The sequence below is a fragment of the Pyrgilauda ruficollis genome, unplaced genomic scaffold (genome assembly GCF_017590135.1).
Source record: "Pyrgilauda ruficollis isolate IOZ18807 unplaced genomic scaffold, ASM1759013v1 scaffold50, whole genome shotgun sequence".
Taxonomy (NCBI): domain Eukaryota; kingdom Metazoa; phylum Chordata; class Aves; order Passeriformes; family Passeridae; genus Pyrgilauda; species Pyrgilauda ruficollis.
The window spans coordinates 3,886,107-3,907,281 of NW_024526600.1; the positions used below are offsets into that span (position 1 = coordinate 3,886,107).

Consider the following 21,175-nt stretch of genomic DNA (forward strand, 5'->3'; position numbering starts at 1 on the left):
ATGACTCCATTCTTCATCTTCAAAAAAAACCTCAGGACAGTAAAGCTTTAGTTGTGGAAGGAGGAGAAAACAGTGCAGAAATAAAAACTCACTGCTCATAGAACACACCATGGTGGATGCCTGCCTGTTATCTCAATAACCACCTGCTCTGGAGAGTAACTTGAATTATTAAGTGCAAAGAACCCTTCACACACACAGTGCAAGACAGAGGGAAGGTCAGCCTGACTCTTTAGATAAATTGGCAGGTGAAGGTGAGCTTGAGTTTTCATGATGTGTTAGAGAAACCATAGAGCAACAACTTCTGGGGCCAGGGATAGCAAGAATTCCCAGGTGACAGGGAAGTCTGCATTTCCAAACATTGAAATATAAATCCTTATCAGTCCTTTACCACTAAGAGGTCATCTTTAGAGAGTTTATCCTTCACTGTGTCTGAATACCTGTGGAGAGTTTTGTGCCCTGGGATATAACACCACAGACCACTTCCCTTACTTTGCTGATGGAGCTGAGGAGTGCTGACTTGAGCTGTGGCCAAGCAAAAAAGCCCTGGAGCTCATCTGCTTCTCAGAATGTGCCAGGCTTCAACCAGACATGGTGATAACCTCAGTACATGACTCTAAGGAGGGGCCCTGGTTGCAAAGTGTCACCAGAAGGAAGTTGAAAGCTGAATTTCTTTTAATAATCCAACAATATTCAAGGAGCAGGAGGAAGAAATTGGCTTTCCATGGGTGTTGAAAGGGAAAATTTCCCAGTCTTGCAAGACAGGAAGTAGCACACACCATTAAAATGCAGAGGTGGGCTCCAAAAAGCCCTAATTATTATGCTTTCTGTGTTTACATTGCAAATGTAAACACAGAAAGCAAATTTTGTCATTTACTTTTATTAATCTATCATTATATTAAAGAAAATATGCACAGGTCAAATATTTGACCAATCTCATTATGAATGCTTCTGACCACGACAAGTCCCTGATTTTAGGATGGAGCAAAATCTGATCTGTCTTTCAGTGTTAAGACTGCTGTAAAATCATTTTACAATGCAAGGAATGAAACCATATATGCATTTCTTTTCTCCTCCTCAGAGTTTATTTTGCATGTGATTTTACAGTTTATACTTCACATCATACATTTATTCCTTCTCTTGAAAAAAAGGTTTGACACAGACGCTTGCCACTACATTTTGAAACCTGGAACTTGTGCCAGTAAAATAAAATTAAAAAAAACCAAAAAACAAACCACCCTACAAAACATATTAGATCAATACAGTGTAAATATAACATGTATTAGAAGTTGCTCATTATTTCACTACAAAGAAAACAATCTGGGGAAAAAAAAAAAGATAATCAGTTCCAGTTGCTAAAACAGTTCAGTATATTTTATTTAAAGTCATAGCATAACAGGAATGCTTTTATTAGCCCACAACCAAACAATGATCAAACTGGTGTAGAGGAAAATGAAGCATGATCCTATGGTACTCAACTGCAATATAACATTCTCTGCCACACAGAACATATCAGACTGGGGATGTTCACAAAGCCCTTTCAGTGTGAACTCTGCAAAAGACTGTTTTCCATCATGCTGCATTATTCCATCCCTTATTTTGCTTAACAAGTAAGCCACAAGTAAGCATTCCAAGAACTGTGAATAGATTGTCAGTGTTGGCACCAACCATTCAGTAGTTTACACAATGGTTTACAAAGGAAACTGGATAAAATTATGACTTGGAAATGGTCACGGACATCTTCCTCTTTGGCTACTTTAAAAGTTAGAAAATTCAGATTGGTACAAAAGACATTCATTTCAGAACCAATTCAAATATGTTTTTAAATAAATGGAACAAAATAAAGCATGTCTCATTAATTTGGTATTAATTTTCCAGAATACTCTGCAATACATTTTCAAATATACAAAATCTTACTCTTTACAAAAAAGTTGTAGCTTGTGAATAAACTCACTTGAATTATCTTAGCAGCACTCCAATAATTAACTAACTTAAAATTAATCAAAAAGAACCACCTTAGTTTGATCACTGAATTTTGAGACTGCTTCTTCACAAGAAGCACTGTTTCAAAAGTTATAAAAGTGCAAGAACATCATCATGTTCCAAGCTGAAAGGCAGCTTCTGGAAGCAGTGAAATCAGTATTGCAAGGTCCTGATGTTAGTGAAAAATATGCAGTGTGAGGAACTACACTTTAAGTACCTCTTCCAGTGTGGTACTGTTGCATTAAGACCAAAACATGCTTCTCACTGAACATTTTAGTGATCTAAGTAAAATAGTTGTGTCATTATTGTCCATCTGTAGCAAGTGAGATGCTCAGACTCAGTGATTTGGGTGGGAGCAGATAACCAGCACACACAATAGCATCAGCAGGCCCCCACTCAATCAGCCTACTTGTTTTACTGCCCAGCATTTTTGTGCATTTGTAATTAAATAAAACATGGCAAAGTAAAAGACTCTCAGAGGACCTTCTCATCCATCTGGATAAGTGTATCTAATTCCATGTTAGACTTCAATGAAGAAGAGGAGCCTCAAATTAGGTCCCACAAACCGTTAAGGCTGCCTTTTAGCCAAAAACTTCTGTTTTATTTAAGCAAACTACTTACTTTTAGTAAGAAGCATTAACACATAATGACTATTTGAATTCACTATCAAAATGAGGATTATAAGAAATTACAAACTTTGGAGCAGGATCACTCTTATCATTCCTGATAAAATTCTGTAAACAAAAATTTAATTGAGAATACCTGCTGCTTTGCAACACCTTAAGTGTAATTTTGTACTACTAGAACTACAAATCCAACATTTTCCTTTCTGCCTCTTTGTAAAGCTTCCTCAAAAGAGGGTCTAGCAAGTCAAGAGCTCTGCAATTACATGTGAATATTAATCTTACATTTTAAACACCTAATATTACTATACTCAGCCTCAGAAAGCCTTCTTAGAGCAAGTTTTGTTATACTTAGTACTAGTACAGTGTATCAGCACTTCTTTGTGACTTGCTTCTTCGGTGGTGGTTACAGAGAACTTCACTTTGGGATGTCCGTGTTGTGAAGCACAATAGCAACTCTGCTTGGAATGTACACCTAGGAAAAACACGACAAGAACAAGAACAGCTGAAAAACCCAGAAACCTTAAAGGACACAACTTCCAAAAAACAGCATGTGGAAAAAAACCCATATTTTAACGGTTAAAAATCTGTCATTTGGGCACTGTTGTGGGTATAAATATCATATTTAAAGAATGATTATTGACTCCTTAGTCCCTAGCACTGGAATTACACAAGATAAAAATTTTAAAGGCAGCCTGATTACAATCTCTTTTCTATCTCTTTTCTATTTTTCTTTTAACAGCCTATCGTGAAATATTTTAGGTGGTTACCAGGAGAGGGCCTCATGTGACTTACAATGACCAGTTTCGAAAACCTGAGAACATCTAGGTCAACAGACTGGTCAGTGATAAATGACAAAGTTTTGCAACTCTCTTTTGCTGTGAATTAAAGTTGTCCCAAGGCCTGCGATGTCATTTCATACAGGTAAATACCAGCAATATGACACAGAAGCATATTCTTCAAACTTCTGGCACCTATGGAATGCCAGTGGCTGAGCAATACAACTCCCTCTCAAAGGTGGACAGAATCAAAATTAAACATTTAAATGATTGCATTTTTCTTCCCTTTTTTTCCCCCTGAGTACCACAAAAATATCCAAACACATATAATCAAAAGACTCCTCATAGATCACAAAAGAACTCATGGCAATCTATTTTACATGACATTCCTTCCAAGCTGAGCAGAGCCACAATCAGAAAACAAGACCGATATGTGGTATCTACCAATTACCTTGATACACGGTACTCCATCAATTGTCAGGTCTATGAATGTGTTTTCTGAACAAGTCAATAAAAATGCAATTATAAAAGGTAACACAAGATTGAAGATTATTGGTTTCATTCTGACAATGTCCTCTTTTAGACTATCCTTCATCCCTCTGGAATGTCTAATATTCTGCAATTTCAACTGCGTTATCTGCTAACGAGAGCCTGATGGCACGAAAGGCTTTCATTGTTTTCAGAACAGAATAAAGCAATAAAGCAAAGAGCTTTAGGAAAAGGAGAAAAAAAGAAAAAGAACAGCTGATCTTCATTGAATCAGACAGAGCAGTGTCCAATGCTTCTTGAAAGGCAGCGAACATAATGATTTCCCCTAAGGTTTCAGTGATAAATAGCTTCTATAAACCGGTGCAGGAGAGGAAATACTTAATGAAGTCAACTACCTCAAAACGTATAGATAAAGGAGAGATTTTGAAGTTGTGTACTGAGAAATCCAGCGCTCTGGGTTTGGATGATGAAGTGAGAAGGGAGAAGGAACAAACAGAAATAAGTTTTCTAAGAAAGAATTTGTAAAATGTTACTTCAGTTATGGGGAAAAAAATTAATGCTAATGCAGAACACAGCAATTCTCAATTATATTCTGGTCAATAATGTGTCAGATCCTAGGAGGAGTAAATTAGCCCAATTCCTTTAAAGTCAATTTACATCAGCTGAGAATCTGAGAGCAGTGTGGATCATCCAACTCCAACCACTTCATTGACAAGCAGAATTTTAAAACTGGTTTAAGCAGAATTTCAGAACTCATGCAGACAATTGTATTTAAACTTATGACAGATATGTTTTCCATTTGCCATGAAGAGCTGTATCTGCCAGCTTATTACGTTAGTCACTTGTTTTTTCCTTACTTAGGGAAATTAAACACAATTTATAGAGTTTATCTTGGTGGGCTACTTGCTAAATCATAGAAAAGCCACATATGGCTCTATCTCCTAATCTTATTTCATTGGTCATGTAACCACCTCCGAGGCTATTTGCTACAAAAAGCAACAATTAAGGCATGAACAATGCAAAAATATCAATTATTGTTTAAACATACGATTAATTACAAATAAGATTATTAATTTTTCATTCCACTGGCACACAATTTTTTTAAAGGAAAAATACAACACAACTATTAGATACTACTCATTACAAATATATAGGTATTATTCCTTTCCCCCAGCCCAACAATATTTCCAGAAATACTACATTCTCTGTGCTCTGGCTTTATTGTTTAAATAGACAGAGCTCAGAACATTGTGTGATGGACTGAGGAAGAAAAATGTGACCAGTGAGGTTGGAAAGATCACTTGTCTTTCCTGAGATAAAGTGAAAACTGGAAGATTATCTGCCCAGGATCCCAGCAGGGTTTTCAGCCCTGATTTCTCACCTCCACTCCTCCTTCTGACAGCCTGAACCAAAAAACTTCCTGAGCCTTTTCACTCCAGTATTATTCCTTTTATTTCAGCACCTCTCACCTGAATTACCACTCTTGTAATAACATATTCCCCTTAAATTTATTTTCTCTATATATTTCCTTAGTGTAGTGACTGTTGCAAGCCATTGTACCAAGTCCACTGTGCTCCAAGCATATGCTTCCATGTGCCATTAAATGACACTATTAAAAATGTCAGGAATCCATTGCTGATAGGATAAGCTGAAATGCAAGCACTTAATAGTATGAGTCCAGACACTTTCAAATATATAAATGTATGGATAATCCTTAGCTCCAGATGAGTCTGGATTGGACCTTGAACATTCAGTTGATCAATGATTCACTCTAATTCAGTGTCATCTACAACTGTGCTCTGTCCCATCGTGCTGGTCACTGCTCCAGGCTCCAAACAAGATCAGCTCACTCACAATTCCTAAGACTCTCTCCTCGATACCTGTCAAGAGCTGCACACAGAGCCTCTGATTGCTCTAACAGCACTGGCCAAGCCAGTTTTTAACCCACCTAACAGCCTTATCTTCCCTGTAGTTCCTCAGCTCCCAGGCAGGAATGCTGCAGGAGACAAGGCTGGAAGTCTTACTGAACTGACTGGAGCAACCTTGTGCACACAGCTTGAGTCATTTCATCAAGAAAGCAATCAAGCTGACCATGCATGCTCTGACTTTGCTAAATACAGGCTGGCTTTCTGACTGACCCATCTCATGTAACCCACTTGCTTGGGCACAGATTGCAAGAGGAGGTGGTGCTTGTCTTCTGGAGGAATTGTCCTACAGACCCCTCAGCCTTCCCTTTCAGCCTTGGTTCAGCTGTCAGAAATTTCCCCTGATCACTTATGATTTTTCTCAGATAACAATCACCAGCCTGGCAATCACACCACTGAAATCATCCAAGCCTCTGGGTGTATCCCACTTATACACAGCCTCCTTAACTTATGGCTCTGCCACTTTATTTTCAGTAGTGCACCATCACACAGAAAGGGTCTGAAAGCAGACTTTGCCCTTGGAGTCTGAGCCGAAAAAAGACACTGAATACTCCAGTATTGTCCACATTGTCCATCAAAGTTTTGAGTCTTCCCTTTGTCAAGGGACTTGCCTTTTTTTTGTCCCTTATCAGCAGATGTGCAGAATCACCTTCCTCTCTTCTTCATTTTATATATATAAAATACAGCCTGAGATATATATCTAGCTATAAATATACAAGTATACTAAAAGTGCATAGAGCCTTCCTGATTAAAACCACTACAGGAAACCTAGGTATTCATCAGCAAAAACCACTACCAGAGATAGGTATTTTTTTACTTTTCCCATACCCTAGGAAGCGTGTCTCAGAAATTTATTCTTTCATATACAGATGATGAATTATACACTTTCAATTACCAGCTTCAGTTCTACTGATCTCTGTTCTTTTAACCTGCTTTTTCTGATCATAAGTTTTATCCCATTCATGTTTCCTTCACCATTTCCCAAGGCTCACTTGATGAACACGGACAGAAATGAAAACCCAAAGAACAGAACACTAAAGAGAATTCATTCATAGCTTACCCACATCTTGACTGTCATCAATCAAATCACCCCCAGAGTCTCTCTTCTGTTCCAAGCTTTCTGCTCATCCTGAACACTCTTTCCAGCCACTTCCTCCCCTCCAGGCTCACCCATGTTGGGAAGGGCCTCAGGAGACCCAAACTCCCTGCTGAAAGCAGGGTAAGCTCGGAGGTCAGAGAAGGTAACTCAGGATCTCAGTGAATTGTCCCTCTGCTCTCTGTACCAATTGTTAACTTACAGCCTCGAGCCCTCTAAGGTTTACACCAACTCCACTATTTTAGGAAGCCAAGAAGACACCTAAAAACACCCACAGGAAGGTTCATGAGGCCTTTCCTGACAGAAGAGTGTAACATGGAGATTGGAAAACATCCAATCTGTTTGAGACAGGATGACTCAGCTGCAAAGACAGTTTTTGACAAAGTTAACTTTCAAACGTTTAGTCATAAAATATCACTGAAAGTCTTTTTATTCTCAGTTTGGCAGGAATGGAGTAACTGCTGTTACTTCACCGGCAGATGTGCTAACAGAGAGGATGGTGGGGAATCTTGTCTGTAAGTCAAATACAAAATGGGATTTTGTTGGCACTTTTGACCTTTTTATACTGCATGTCCATATGAGGCAGCTACACTGTCTGAAACTAGGCAAGTCCCACACAGATCAAGGCTTCTGGCACTAAAACAGTATCTCTAGTAAAGAGAAAGAAAAAAGTGTTCTTTTTTTTAATAAACAACCTCTTTCCCACCAGCTATCCAACAAGATCATAGTCTATTCATGCGGGCTATCTCACAAACAGGACAAAACCAACTGGTACTACTACCAGCCAGGAACGTAAGATGTTTTCAGCCAAATTCTTATTCCTTATACATTTTTTTTTCCCCTGTGAATATCCAGAACACTTCTAGGGAAAAAAAAGAGATTTAGAGCTAAGCAGAATACAGGAATATCACATGTAGGAAGCACCTGTTAACAGCAGCAGCTATAGGCAGAAATATCACCTTACATATTTCAGGAGAGGACTAAAATACACAGCAGTCTCCAAATGTATCTAAAAACCCACAAGCAAGAGGTTCTACAAATGACAACTGTTACTTTCAGATCTGTCAGACTAATTCAGTGCAGACTAACCAGGTGCAAGCACAACCAAAATTGGCTGGAACTGCAATGAACTACTCTTCCTCTGACTTTCAGGACTGGAAAACACCAAGCCCTAAAAAATAATTTCAAGGTCATTTTGTAACAGATGGGAGAATTACTAGAACTCAGAGCTAGATCAGGCGCTGCAGAAAAAATACTCAGTAGCACATATTGCAGCTGGTAGATGCAGAAGGCAATGTCACAAGAGCCTGTGCCAACATTATCCCAAACTTTTAATTAAAATGAGGACTTTAGACAATCTCCTGTCCCTGTATCACCATTAATTTTCACACATGGACACTATTCTGAGAATATAACTAACCATCAAAGAATAAAATAGATGATAGCTCTTCCTTTCAGAATATAATTTATTATACAAAATCTCACACATTTTGGTTTTCATTTTGGTAGATTTTGCACATGACAAAGTAGGTGTGCTTAAAATAATGTGAAGTTCTACCTTCCAATTTGTTTTTCAATTTACAGCTATACAGCATGAATATGCAGAAAATAATTTCTTAGATTGTCTTGCTTCATTTATGCAAAAGAAGTCCATATACTGCACAGGGTGTATCTCAAAATTTCTTCTCTATTATTTTCTGCACTCTTTTTTTCAGGTTGAGAAAAAGAACTTAAAAAAAGACAGCAAAAACCCCTGAAAAACAAGTACTCTGAGGACAAAGATAGGATGAAACAACATTACTAACAGAGTAACTTCACAATACATTTGCTGGTGGTTTTAAGAAGTGAAACAATCAATGAAGATGAAGAAATTAATTTAGAAGTCTTAATTATCAAGAGTTAAAAATCAAAAAGACCTTTGCGGCATTAAAGTCTGACTGATTCACCTAGTTTGAACAGTTAAGTTTCTAACTATAAACATTCTTTCATTTAATCCGTATATCTGTGCATGTCAGGAGAGAAAACAGTTAAAGATTACATCAGTCCCTTAAAATTCAATACATAAATCCTTATAATGAAAATTATTTGAATGAGTATTTCCAAAGCTAAGGTCACTAAAAGCTTTTAGATCATTTCCAACTATGGGAGTATTTTAATTTGTCCACAGACTTAAGGAAGCAGGAAGTTGCACTTTGACACCGAATAATATACATTAAGGTCAAGGTTAAAAATTGAAGCCTGTAATAAGGATATTCCTAAAATAAACTATATAATTTCACTTTAATTTAATGTGAAAGGATTTTATCACTGAATGCCAAAAATAGAGAAACAGAAAAGACAGCACTGGGGACAGGGGGAAAGGAATACTCTGACATCTATTTATTTTTTAACTAATTGGAATGAACTACAGAAAAAGTAAATGTATAAAATTCAAAATAAGTTAAGCAATTACATTTCACAATAAATCATAGACTACTTTTCCAATGACACAACATCCTCTGCAATATTCCACTTAGCCTGCTTATTACTCAGTTTCTGTTGGTGCATGAAGTAGGAAAGTATAACCCCTCCAATTTCATATAAATCCAAACTTTGGCACAGTACAAAAATTTACTAGAACCCTTATTGATAGCTAGTTCTTTCCTACAGCAAAATTCAATCAAGTTGGATACCTTAGAAAAGACCAACAAGATATTTTGAGTGATGCACTATTAAAAAATTACACTTTTCCTTCCGCCTGCCTCAAATCTAACTTTCACATCCAAGCACAAAAGCCAAGTTAGGTACCAGCAAATGAATTAATCCATGAAGGGGCACATGAATCTGACAGGGGTTGAAATGTGTGTGCAGCACTTAATTTACATCTTGCAAAGAGATGATGAGACATAAGCAAGACTAAAGGTTTATAAAAGCATTCAAAAAAGCACAGACCTTTTATAAAACATACCTCCAAAAAGGCTAGTATGAGAATATCAGAGTGGAGTTGCAAACAGAAATGAAGCTGTGGTAAAAAGAGTCTATTCTTACAGTGGCAAAATGGTTCACAGCTTGTTATTAGAAAGTTTGATTGCATGGAATGTTATGTACATTTCATATATTTGTTATCAATCCATTATAGAAAAAGCAGTTAAATGGAAAAATTAGTACAGTTACTTAAAAAGTCATATTACAAAGGACATTTCTGTGCATTTTCTATGGAGTTTTCAAGGTGTGTCTGATGATTTTGAATTCTGGCCCTCTAAGAGCGTTACTAAGCAAGCCTGAAAATTGTACAGTGAAATGCTCAGCAATGATTACAAAGCTTCATCTTCTTCCAGGATTCTTTGCTCCAGGAATTTCATACCTTCCTTCTTCTCATTTTGATATGTCATCTTGAATATTTCTTTCATTAGGTGATTTTTTAGAATGAATCATGTCACATTTCATCTTCTATTTTTGAAACACATTTGTGTGCTATTAAAGCCTGACTTGAGAAGCAGAATTATTGCATGTGATTTCATTTTGTCAACCCTCTGGGTATGTTTTACTGACAACGTTTACCCACACACCTTAAGGAAGGTGCATCTCTCATTAAAAAATTATTTTTTCAAAGTTTGTAGTGGAGGAAAAACTAAAATTTTGAAAAAAAGAACCTCAAGTCTCGTGCGTTATGAATTATTACTACACAACAGGAATCATTTTTAAAGAACAAGAAGTTTCATGAGTTTATTGATGTGGCATCATACATTATTTGAAAAGAAATTTGGTGGGAAGACTTTTGAGTTGGATTTTAGAAACTGCAATTAAGACTAAAGAAACTCCTAAGCAGACAAATTATCCAATAACCTGGATATAAATTGCTATTTGAAATAAAACAGCTTTGTTTTACTGCAAAATAGCAGCTGGAGGCATTTACTGTAACTTTTGTTTGTTCTTACATGAAGACCTATTTGCTGAATTTAGGTTTTCCAGATGTTTTTCCTCGACCACTTTCACTTGGTGTCCTTTCACGTGTAAAGGTACTTTACCTTTATTTGGTGCAAGTGGCATCCTCTGGGGGGTTGGCTGGAGCTGCTCTGTGAATTGGGTGGCAGAAGGACACAAGAGAAAGTTTACCTGGGTTTCTCTCTGACCGGGAGGTGCTATTGCCATGCCACAGCTTATGGTGCAAAAGTGCATTTGCTGCTGTGTTTGCCACATGCCTTATCTTCCACATGTGCCTAGTAAACCACAGCTTCACATTCTGCCACGCTTGTTTCTGGCTTGGAAGGCTTGCACTCACCATCTAATGGACTAAATGTGAAATGCACATTCCAGAGCACAGTTAATTGGCTTGCAAAAGTTAAGTTAGTGATAGATAATTAAGATGCTCTCCAATCACCCAGGCAATGTATTTGAATTGGGTACACGAAGCAAGAACTCTGGAAGCAATAATTTGCTACATAACCTTCAGGAATGAAACCTTAGACCTTTCATTTCAAATTAGTGCAAATACTTACCCATGCTATGAAGGCACTGTCACATGCAGATTCTTTAAAAAAACCCATTCCTAACATTCTTTACACCAAGCACAACTAAAGCACAGAAATTCTTTCATGTTATGAAAATATTTTAAATCATGCAAATGAAAGAAATGCCAATACTCTGGATACAATGAAAGAAAGAGAGACAGAGATTAGAAGTGACAATAATTCTCAGGAGCTTAGATTTCATGAGAAAAGTTAAGATGTGACACTAGAAATTCATGTTCTGTTCAGCCACAGAAGGGGGGTGGCCCACAAAAATCAGCGCAGATGATCCATTTTTGCAGGCTCTTAAGGTTACAAATGTAACTTATTTGCAGGTGTTCACATGTACCAATGTACCTGTGCATAGAGAAACACACCCTTCACCAACAAAAATGTTTTGGGTATAAAAATCTACTCAGCAATACGAGTGATTTCAGATTTTTTTTCAGTGAACTCTTAACTCACAGTCTTATTTTCTTGTGCTTATGATCATATACACACATGTGAATGCATATAGAAAGAATGGGAAATATGTGCACATAAACACATATACATACAAAAAGAACAGGGAAAATAACATTTTAAAATTGCTAATTGTGATGAGTCTGATTTCAAGAGCAATTAAGAAAGGTAGAGTTTTATTAGTGACCACCTCAGCTAACAGAAATTGTATGCAAGGATATGTCTCCCAGTTCATCTCAGGTGATTTATGGGAAACTCTCTATCCATTATTCATACCACTTTTGGACTGGAAATCCTTGAAATTCTTGATGTGAACAGAGAAATCCTGTTCCATTTTGCCAAGTTTTTCTGTAAACTGAGGAGGAAAAAACCAGTTGGCAAACACACGATTGGCTCTAACTCTTTGCAGAGTTAAGCACATGATTTTAAGACAGAAAAGGAAGATTTACTTTAAACAAAGCAAGCACGAAGATGCAGTCTCTTGCCTGAAATAAAGTGAAAAAAGTTTTTCTGTAAACTGAGGATGAAAAAGCCAGTTGGCAAACACACAATTGGCTCTAACTCCTGTTTGCAGAGTTAAGCACATGATTTTAAGACAGAAAAGGAAGATTTACTTTAAACAAAGCAAGCACGAAGATGCAGTCTCTTGCCTGAAATAAAGTGAAAATAAAGCAAATTATAATATTAAGGATAGCAGCTCAAAAGCATATTAGTAGGTTTTCATGCATGTTGGCAAGGAACACTGTGTGCCAGACACTGCAAAAGTGCATGGAAATATAAAAGCAAAGTTGAAAGAGAAAAATTAGTTAATATTATTTGTTATAATCAAATCATAAGGTTATCTATACTGTATTTAGACAAAGGTTAATTTCAGAAAATAAATTTAAAATACCCCCTTCTCCCAAATACTAGAAGAGACTCCATATTTGTCCAAAGAATTGCAAAACTTGCACAGATGAATGTAAAATTAAAAACAAACAAACAAACCCCCAAACAATTTACTTACCATAATTGAATTAGGTCGATAATTGTGAGGATATTCCTCAGAGAAGTACTCTGTATTGTGGTCCAGCCTTTGATGCCCTCCATATTCTCCAGCATCAGAATCAAGAAGGATTTTATACTTAAAGACAACTGTTAAGGAACTATGCCAATTACCCCTCAAACAGAAAAGAAATCAAAGCAAAAAAATCTAGAAGAATTAGTAATGAAGTTATGCAGTAATGGAAGCATGCTGATATATTCAACATAAAGCAAAATTCATGACAAAATCTAAGAAAAAAGTAGAAAAACATACAGAACATATATAATTCATATAAAGTTTTGTCCTGAAAATTTAATTTAGCACAGTGACTCCTCTTAAAGCAATCTTCTTCAATCTGCCATGAATGATAAGTTTATAGCATTACAGCAGATATGCACAGCACTTCAGGTGCTGAACTAGACTAAAAATGTACCACTAAACAAAACAATGCATTTGAATTACATTTAAGAAGTAACGTAAATGTCACCATCAAAATCAAGCAGTATTTAGCAATATTTTACAGTCTGTCAGAATCTGATCAAGTGTCAATCAGAAAAGCATGTAATTTTACAGAAGAAAAGCCCACAACTCCTCTGAGAGTCTTCTGGAAAGGAGCTGGAATTATTGCAGCATGGAGGAGCAAAAGAAAGAATATATTGTAAGAGAAGGCTTTTTAACATACAAATATTCTGACTGCAGTTGTTAAAATGGGGTGAATTATTTAACAAAGTGTAGCAATGAGTTGGAATACCTGTAGATACTTAAAAGGATTCAAACAGACTTAGTGAAAAATAGAAGACAAAATAAAGTTGAAACAATAAAGTCAGAAAAAATAAGGAAATAAATGGAAATAAATATTCAAAAATAAGGAAATAAATATTCAAAGTCAATTTCTTCTTATTTGGGACAACCATAAATAAAATATTCTATTTTTTATTTTAAATTTCAGTACCTTGTATTTTCTTAACTGGACATAATCAAAGCACCTTTTTCCCTCCTGAAGTTACAACAAAAAGCAGTCTCCACTCCCCACCACCCAAAAGAGAGAGGGAAATAACAATGCTCTATAATCCACAACCTGCTTCCTCTATTCTTAGCTGTAGAAGAATTTTACTTTCCTAGAGCTTGTATTTAATAGGATTAGGGATGAGTGAAGCAACACTCTTTGAAAAAAGTCAGCGGTTCTTAAACTGTTCTTAGGCTTCTGTGTTTGCTCAACCTGTTAAAAAAACCTGAAGACTTGTGGTATAAACAGAATTGTTTTCAAGTCTCTTTCCACAACTCCATCAGATGAGGTGGGAAATTCCCCAGCCACCTGCCTTACTGTCTGAAATCTGTGGTGACGAGGAAGGCTGAAGCATGACATGACACAGAAGTAACCACAGATTTACTCTGAGTCACTTGGGTCTAGTGAAGTGACTTCTAGCAATGAAGAAAAGTAAATGCATATAAGGAAAAGAGGAAAAATGTCAATTAGCTCCCAAATCACAAATGGTAACTAATCCCTTCCCCACAAGTGTTTGCAGCAAAATGAGAGAATGGTCCAAAACTGCCAAATTAGTTGATGAGCTCTACAGGACAGGTGCCCAAAGATCACAACATTCTACAGAAACCTTCATGTTTGTTATCTTCCCTAAAAAAATTTTAAAAAAAGTTTGGAAAATTATACTTTGCCAGCTTTAGTCCTCAGAGGTTTTCATGCGCACACCATACACACCTCTCCCCTCCTTTATTTTATAAACATGATCTAATTACCATTCATATGCTGTCATGTACAACATGCAAAGCCACAAACTGCAAGATCCAGTCACTCTCTTCAGTGTCCTTTCAGCAGCAGCAATGTCTGCTATTATTCCACTACATATTTTATTAACACGGCAGGAGAATGCCTCCGTCAAGCATTTCACACCTTGCTTCGGTGATCTGCACTACACATTAAATTTAATAAGTTATCAATGTTGTTGAAAGGCCTGACATGTTTAATGATTCCCTCAAAACTATTTACAGCAAATGTCACTGTTATGGCTATGCTGTTTTAAAAACAATTCATAAAATTATGTCTGTACTGCCAGAAAGTACTGCTGAAGTGAATATCACCATGTCCTCACACATATATAGCAGATTTTGTGCAAATACTGTTAACCAGATCCTGATTAATGGGGTCACAAAAGAATTTTAACATCTTCACAGATCAGGTATTTGTCTGGGAAAAATAATTAGTTTGGTAAACATGTGTACTTACCTTCCAACTTAAAGCCTCACAAAAAAGTCAATTTTCACATTTCAGAATTTTACAGGCATCTAGTTTTCTGAAGATTACTTTCACAAAAACATTAAAAAACAGATGTGCATTTTAATTAAGTACATAATAGAAGTATTTTTTAATGCAGTGAGGTCTGCTTTGTTTCTGTGACAGTGTTGGATATACTAACCCTTATTCTCACTGGAAGAAAAAAAAGCCTGATTCCTGTTTGGTGCTCCAGCTAAATTTCCCACCCACTACAAGGAAAGAGAGCAGCAAAAGCAATGAACCCTTGTATAGATAGAGCTGAAAACGGAAAAAAAAGGGTCACATTATCTACCACATTAATTACTCCATCATTATGGTTTTATAATGTTTTGAAATACATATTTTAACACAATTTTTAAATTTAATCCTCGGCATGTTTAGTGACACATTTCCAAAGTAAATGCAAATCATAAAATAGGATAATTTGTACTTTGTTTCAACACTTACTGCTGCTGAAAGAAACCAAACCAGTGCTTGTGGGGGTGATAGAGTTTAAGTGGTTAGGCTATTTTGCTTTTCATAATTCTTGAATTTCACTGAAAAAACTAGCATAACTAATTTCAAGATGAAGGGTACCATGTTTGCTCCTCTCCACACACTGCTAATTTTGAAGTATAAGGATTCAACCTAAAAGTGACAAAAAGCATATGGAGAATATTTGGCTAAATTTTGTCATGAAGTTAAACACCTTGGCATGGTAAAATTCAGCTCAGGATATTTCAATGACAGGTGAAGCCATTTAAGCACCCAACACATGCACAAGTACTGAGAGGGAGGGGGATACTGTCCCTCTTTACTTCTGCCAAATATGATTTTTGTTTAAACCACATGCAAATTTACAGATATGTCAATTCACGTTGGTTGGTAATTACAGACATAAAATGCAGATTTACTTTTGAGCCAAGATAACAAACCTTGTTAAAAAAGGGGGGATATACACACATAGCTTCATTTTAATGAGACTTCCAACATATGAAAAATTATTTAACAAAATCAAGTGTGGTATCTCAAGGAGGGAAAAGGAGTAATTTCTGAAATATTTAAGCCCCTTCCTGTTTCTTCTCCATCCTTTCAGCCACATTTCTTTTGAATAGAGGAGAGAAGGTTTCCATATTGAATTTTCACTCCAAACTGGCCTTGGAATCCAAGCACTATCCCACAGAAAGGCCTAGGCAGTATTAAAAACATAAAATTGGAAACTCATTAATGGTTTCTCCATTAACATTCAACGTTTTACCTACAATCAGAAAGCTAGAGACAGCTAACCTAGATGTTGATTGTTCGTCTACCTCCAAACTTAAGCAAATTAGGCAGAAATAATTTGCTAGTTCAAGATGCTTTTCTCATGAAAAGGCTTCTGAAAGAGCATAATTTATGAAGTAAAATTCCAGCATAAGCACAGAAATGTTTTTCCTTTTCCTTCACATAATGACTCAGAAATTGGGCAATAGAACACACTCTGATACTTACACAGACTCACAGTGCTGCAAACCTCCTTCTCCCATGCAGATCAAAGAGGCATTCCCACATTAGTATGCTGTACTTCTTATTCACACCTATTAACCTTAAGTATCAACTACCTTGATGGAATTTAGCATTTGACTGATCCTAAATTAAGTCCTTTGTCTCAGCCAGCCAGAATTCTACCAGGCAGGGACAGTTACACAACCACACTTCAAAGGGGCGTCTGTGCCTTCAGCAATCCCATGCCAGTGACTCATTTAAATGACCCTACTTGCTCATTAGAAGCTCTAGATGCACATTGTAAATGTCAGAGAGCCTGAATTAATGTAGGGATTAAAAAAAAAAAAAAGTATATATATGCAGCATTTTGATGACAATATTTGTGATTCCTCAGGTCAAGTTTAGCTAGTTGCTTATGGACAACTCTGTCTTCAAATCACAGAACATCCTGAGTTGGAAGAGAGCCACTAGGATCCAAGTCCAGCTCCTGGGCCAGAACAGAACAGCCCCAAGAATCATATGTGCCTAAAAGCTCTGTCCAAACACTCCTGATCTCTGTCACATTTGGTGCTGTGACCACTGCCTTGGGGAGCCTGTTCCAGTGCCCCATCACTCTCTGGGTAAAGAACTTTAACTAATATCTAACCTAAACCTGACACAGCTTCATACCATCCCCTCAGGTCCTGTCACTGCTCACCAGAGAGAAAAGATGAGCACCTGAATGTCCTTATGAACCCTAAATTCATGCCACTCTGCTATTCAATCACTTTGGGACTACACTGCTTTGATACATGCTATGCAAAAATAGCAATATGTAAAATAAAGAAAGCACTCTTTCCCATGACATTGTTTTTCTGCTTGAGCAGTATACGACAACATGAAATGTCAAAATACAGATAAGCTAGCAGCAATTCATGCTGCTCAACATTCACAGACTCCCATGCTCACATATAAAATTAAGGTCTCATTCCTTGAATACTTCACACCAAGGTACAGTAACTTAAAAGAACTGTAGCACAGAGCAACCCAATGTCAAGAAAAATAAGTAAGAGAGAAGACTGAAGTGTAAGGAAGAAGGAAAAACTGACCACAAACTGACTGTGACTTCTCATACAGACACTGACTAGATGAATGCCCAAAGAAAGACTCTGCAAACCTGGTGGGACCAGCAGGACTGTAATGTCTACTGACTACAACTTCTCATATAAAATAGAATTGGGTTTGTTATGCCAACAGCCAACATACAGAACAGTTGAAAGAATGATGTTTTCAGTGAGTTCAGAACAGAGGAATGCCTACAAAAATGCATGCCAGGCAGGAAACTGTACCTTTCAACATACCTGGTAACATATCTGAGAAGCTGTATATAAAACCAGTTTAGAGATATATATCACTACAATATATGGATAGACCAAAGCCATCCATTTAATAAAGGCACATTCAATGATGGCACTCATTCATCTAGCTCAATGCACAAAACAAACTTAAACCTAAGTATTGAAAGGATCATCCCATTTCTCACAATTCCCAATATAATTCAGAAATATATTTAATTAAAAACCATTTGATCAATATATTATCACAATTTGTCTCTTCTGGCTTATAACAGCAAAGGGTATCAAACTGAAAATGCACTAACTTATTAAAAGAAACAAACAGACTAACAACAAACTTTTGCTTTTAGGTACTTCCTCTTCATATCTAAGTTTCAAAGGGATCATAAACAATACCTTTTCAAGAGGAGAAATTGTTCTGAGGATTTAATATCACATTACCATATGTCGTAATAATAGAGCATCCTTTATTGAAGTCTTGGGTTAAGAGGTTCCATTAAAAAACTATACATAAAATTCACGGTTCTAATTGCAAGAGAAGAGTTCAGAAGAAAACTTAGTCCACATTAAGACACCCCAAAGTATTTAAAGAAAATAGATAAGGAAATTCCTCTAGCTATTAAATAGCTCCTTACTCTTCTCCGGTGAGCTCCCCATCCCACAGAGTACGGTGTGCAGCTCTGGGATCCTCAGGACAGGAAATTCCATGACTGAACAAAAGCAACTGAAACATGGAATTACCCTGAATGGCTGATAAATAACGAGGAGGCAGAACTGCTACTGGAACTGCAGTAGTTTAAACTGACACAGCAAGAGTGACACACTAGGCTGTGTTTGTCAAAGGACTTGAAAGAAACTGAATTGGGCAACTAAAACTCCCCCAGAAAATCAGCATTAACTTCTGGAGCCCATAAGAATTTGGACACAAATGCAAAACCAGTCAATTACTTGAGTCATCATTTACTGCTCAGATGATCTAAAAGCATATTCTCAGTGCACCCAGTTTTAAAGGACAAATGTACAAATGCACAAATACAAACTTTCAGATGAAGGTTTGCACTAACGCACTCTCCTTGCAGCGACTCCATGCAGCATCATCCCACCTGGTGGCTTTCTGCTGCGTATTTAAGAAGTGGGAGTTACTTGCTTTTTCATTACTCAACAGAATTCCAAAAAACAGCTTCACAAGTCTTTAAACTGCATTTTTTCACTTTTGCTTTCTACAGAATTATCTCTTATGAAGAATACTAATTTATAGATTTTTTTTTTTTGTGTACACAAAGAATTAAAGCAATATTATATTGGTGACAAATTAGTGATTTCTTACCTTTTAACTACAGGTTGAATTTGTATTAGGAAAAAAGGACATAAAATCAGCTTTCATTTTCTAAAAGTTTTCCTCACAACAGAACAGTAAAGAAAAGGATATTTTCCTGGAGTTTCAATACCCACTCTGTAGTCCACATAACTTTGGTATGGATGGAAGTTGAAAATAAAAATAAGACCTGCTCTCTCAAATGCTATGACCTTATTGGCTTCATGCTTTTCACTCACATAGGCCTAGGGGGAAAAGAAAAAAAACACTTTAAAATATTTAATTAATGAATTAAAAAAAAAGAAAAAAAGAAAAACCCCACTGCTTCTATACCTCATTACAAGTAATACAGGTAAATATTCAAGGAACAGAACTAAAGGCATAAACATGCAAACTGAAATTGCTTATCCATGAAATTTCATATAAAGTTTTTGATTACTAAACTGTAGCTTACTTTTTACAAGACAACATAAAAACACAGAGGTAGAAGTCTGTTCAGCATAGAGCACTTGAAAAATTCTTGCTCAAAGATTGGCAACATGGTCTTTTCATCACTTTCCTTTAGTAAAAAATGGATTCCTTTTGTCAAATGAAATCTTCAGCCTATTTGTTATGGGAATCTGCACCACATATAGAGTTATTAATTCAGAAAATGAAGCACTCAATATGTTTTTTTCGTGTGTTTTTTTGTGTGTTTCTGTGGGAGAAACAGCTTTGATAAGCCACAATAAATGGCTGCACATACCACCTTTGTTTTATTTGCTAAAGTCATTAATAAATAACTAGACATCAATAAAAAAAATCTTTAAAGTGGATTATTCTTTAAAGTGGACTAGAATGAAATAATTAAACACTGAAAAATGAAAACAATTGATCTTTCATAAAAATTACAGTGTGATACTAGTGTAAAAAATGCAAATGCAGAAGCAGCAGGCTGATGACTAGGAGACTATAACTTACACTAGACTCTGCTGAAAGTTTTTCCTCAGAAATGGAGTAATTATTTTTATGAAGTGCAATGTCAGAGCAGCTTATACTTTTTCAAAGCAATCCTTGGATTGGATTATGCACAATTTTATAGTCTGCTTTATGCAATCCACAGTTACTGAATAAAAATAGGGAAAATAATAGGAAAAGACCTTGTTATGAAGCTAAAAGGAGACTGTTTCAGGTTTCTATTATCTGTGGAAGATATTTCAGTGCCATGTTTTGACAACTTGAAATATATGGTGAGGCATTACACAGCGCATAATAAAGCGCTGTTTGAAATTTCAGCATGCAAATTTGGAAATGTTGTTACTTTACACGTGTACCCAACTGGTGACTAAAACTTATCATTTTGCATATACAGCTTACCTGGGGAGATGCAAGCCAGCCAAATCTTTCCTCCAGTCTATTCATATCTCTATCAAAGGCATTTAGGAATTTATAACGAAGAAGATCATCCTCAGTAAGATTAAACTGTCTCCTGGCATAGTGGTAGCTCTCATTATTCCCTATCCTGGGGAAGTCAAGCCATTCTGGATGTCCAAACTCATTACCTGCATTTAAAAATATTAAGGATTTGTGAAATAACATGCTAAGAATACACAAAGCCTGCAAAAGCAAAATACATTAATGTGTATTTCCTTTCTACAAGTTTTAAATTCCAGAGAATCTGCTTGCATACATAAACCAGTCATTTAATTATTATGTCTCTCATTTTTTAATACGTCTCTCAGAACTTCCATATGTGTTAGCAGGGTTGTTTGGCCATTAAAACTACAAGAGCAAAATATCTATGGACTCCAGGGGAAGTATAAAGTGACAAATTATGCACTCCATGTTATCATGCCATGCTTAAAAAATTCCCAAATTTTTTTCTGTGCATGTAAGTGCCATAATATATCAATTTGGTTTTCTATAGC

At 36.3% G+C, this 21,175-nt stretch overlaps 1 protein-coding gene across 4 annotated transcripts in view; it reads right to left on the bottom strand.

Moving 5' to 3' along the window:
• Positions 1 to 1,356: 1,356 nt before the first annotated feature.
• The window catches only part of GBE1 (1,4-alpha-glucan branching enzyme 1), a 140,212-nt gene continuing 120,393 nt past the window's right edge, over positions 1,357 to 21,175 (bottom strand). The window contains exons 13-17 of one of the 4 annotated variants that reach the window (XM_041480219.1): positions 20,625 to 20,809; positions 19,383 to 19,513; positions 12,848 to 12,965; positions 10,900 to 10,947; positions 1,357 to 3,078 (exon numbers count right to left, since the gene is read on the bottom strand). In XM_041480219.1, coding sequence (XP_041336153.1) covers positions 3,022 to 3,078; positions 10,900 to 10,947; positions 12,848 to 12,965; positions 19,383 to 19,513; positions 20,625 to 20,809 — 539 coding nt within the window. In that variant the 3' untranslated portion in view covers positions 1,357 to 3,021. The other 3 variants (XM_041480221.1, XM_041480222.1, XM_041480220.1) reach the window with 3 other exon arrangements.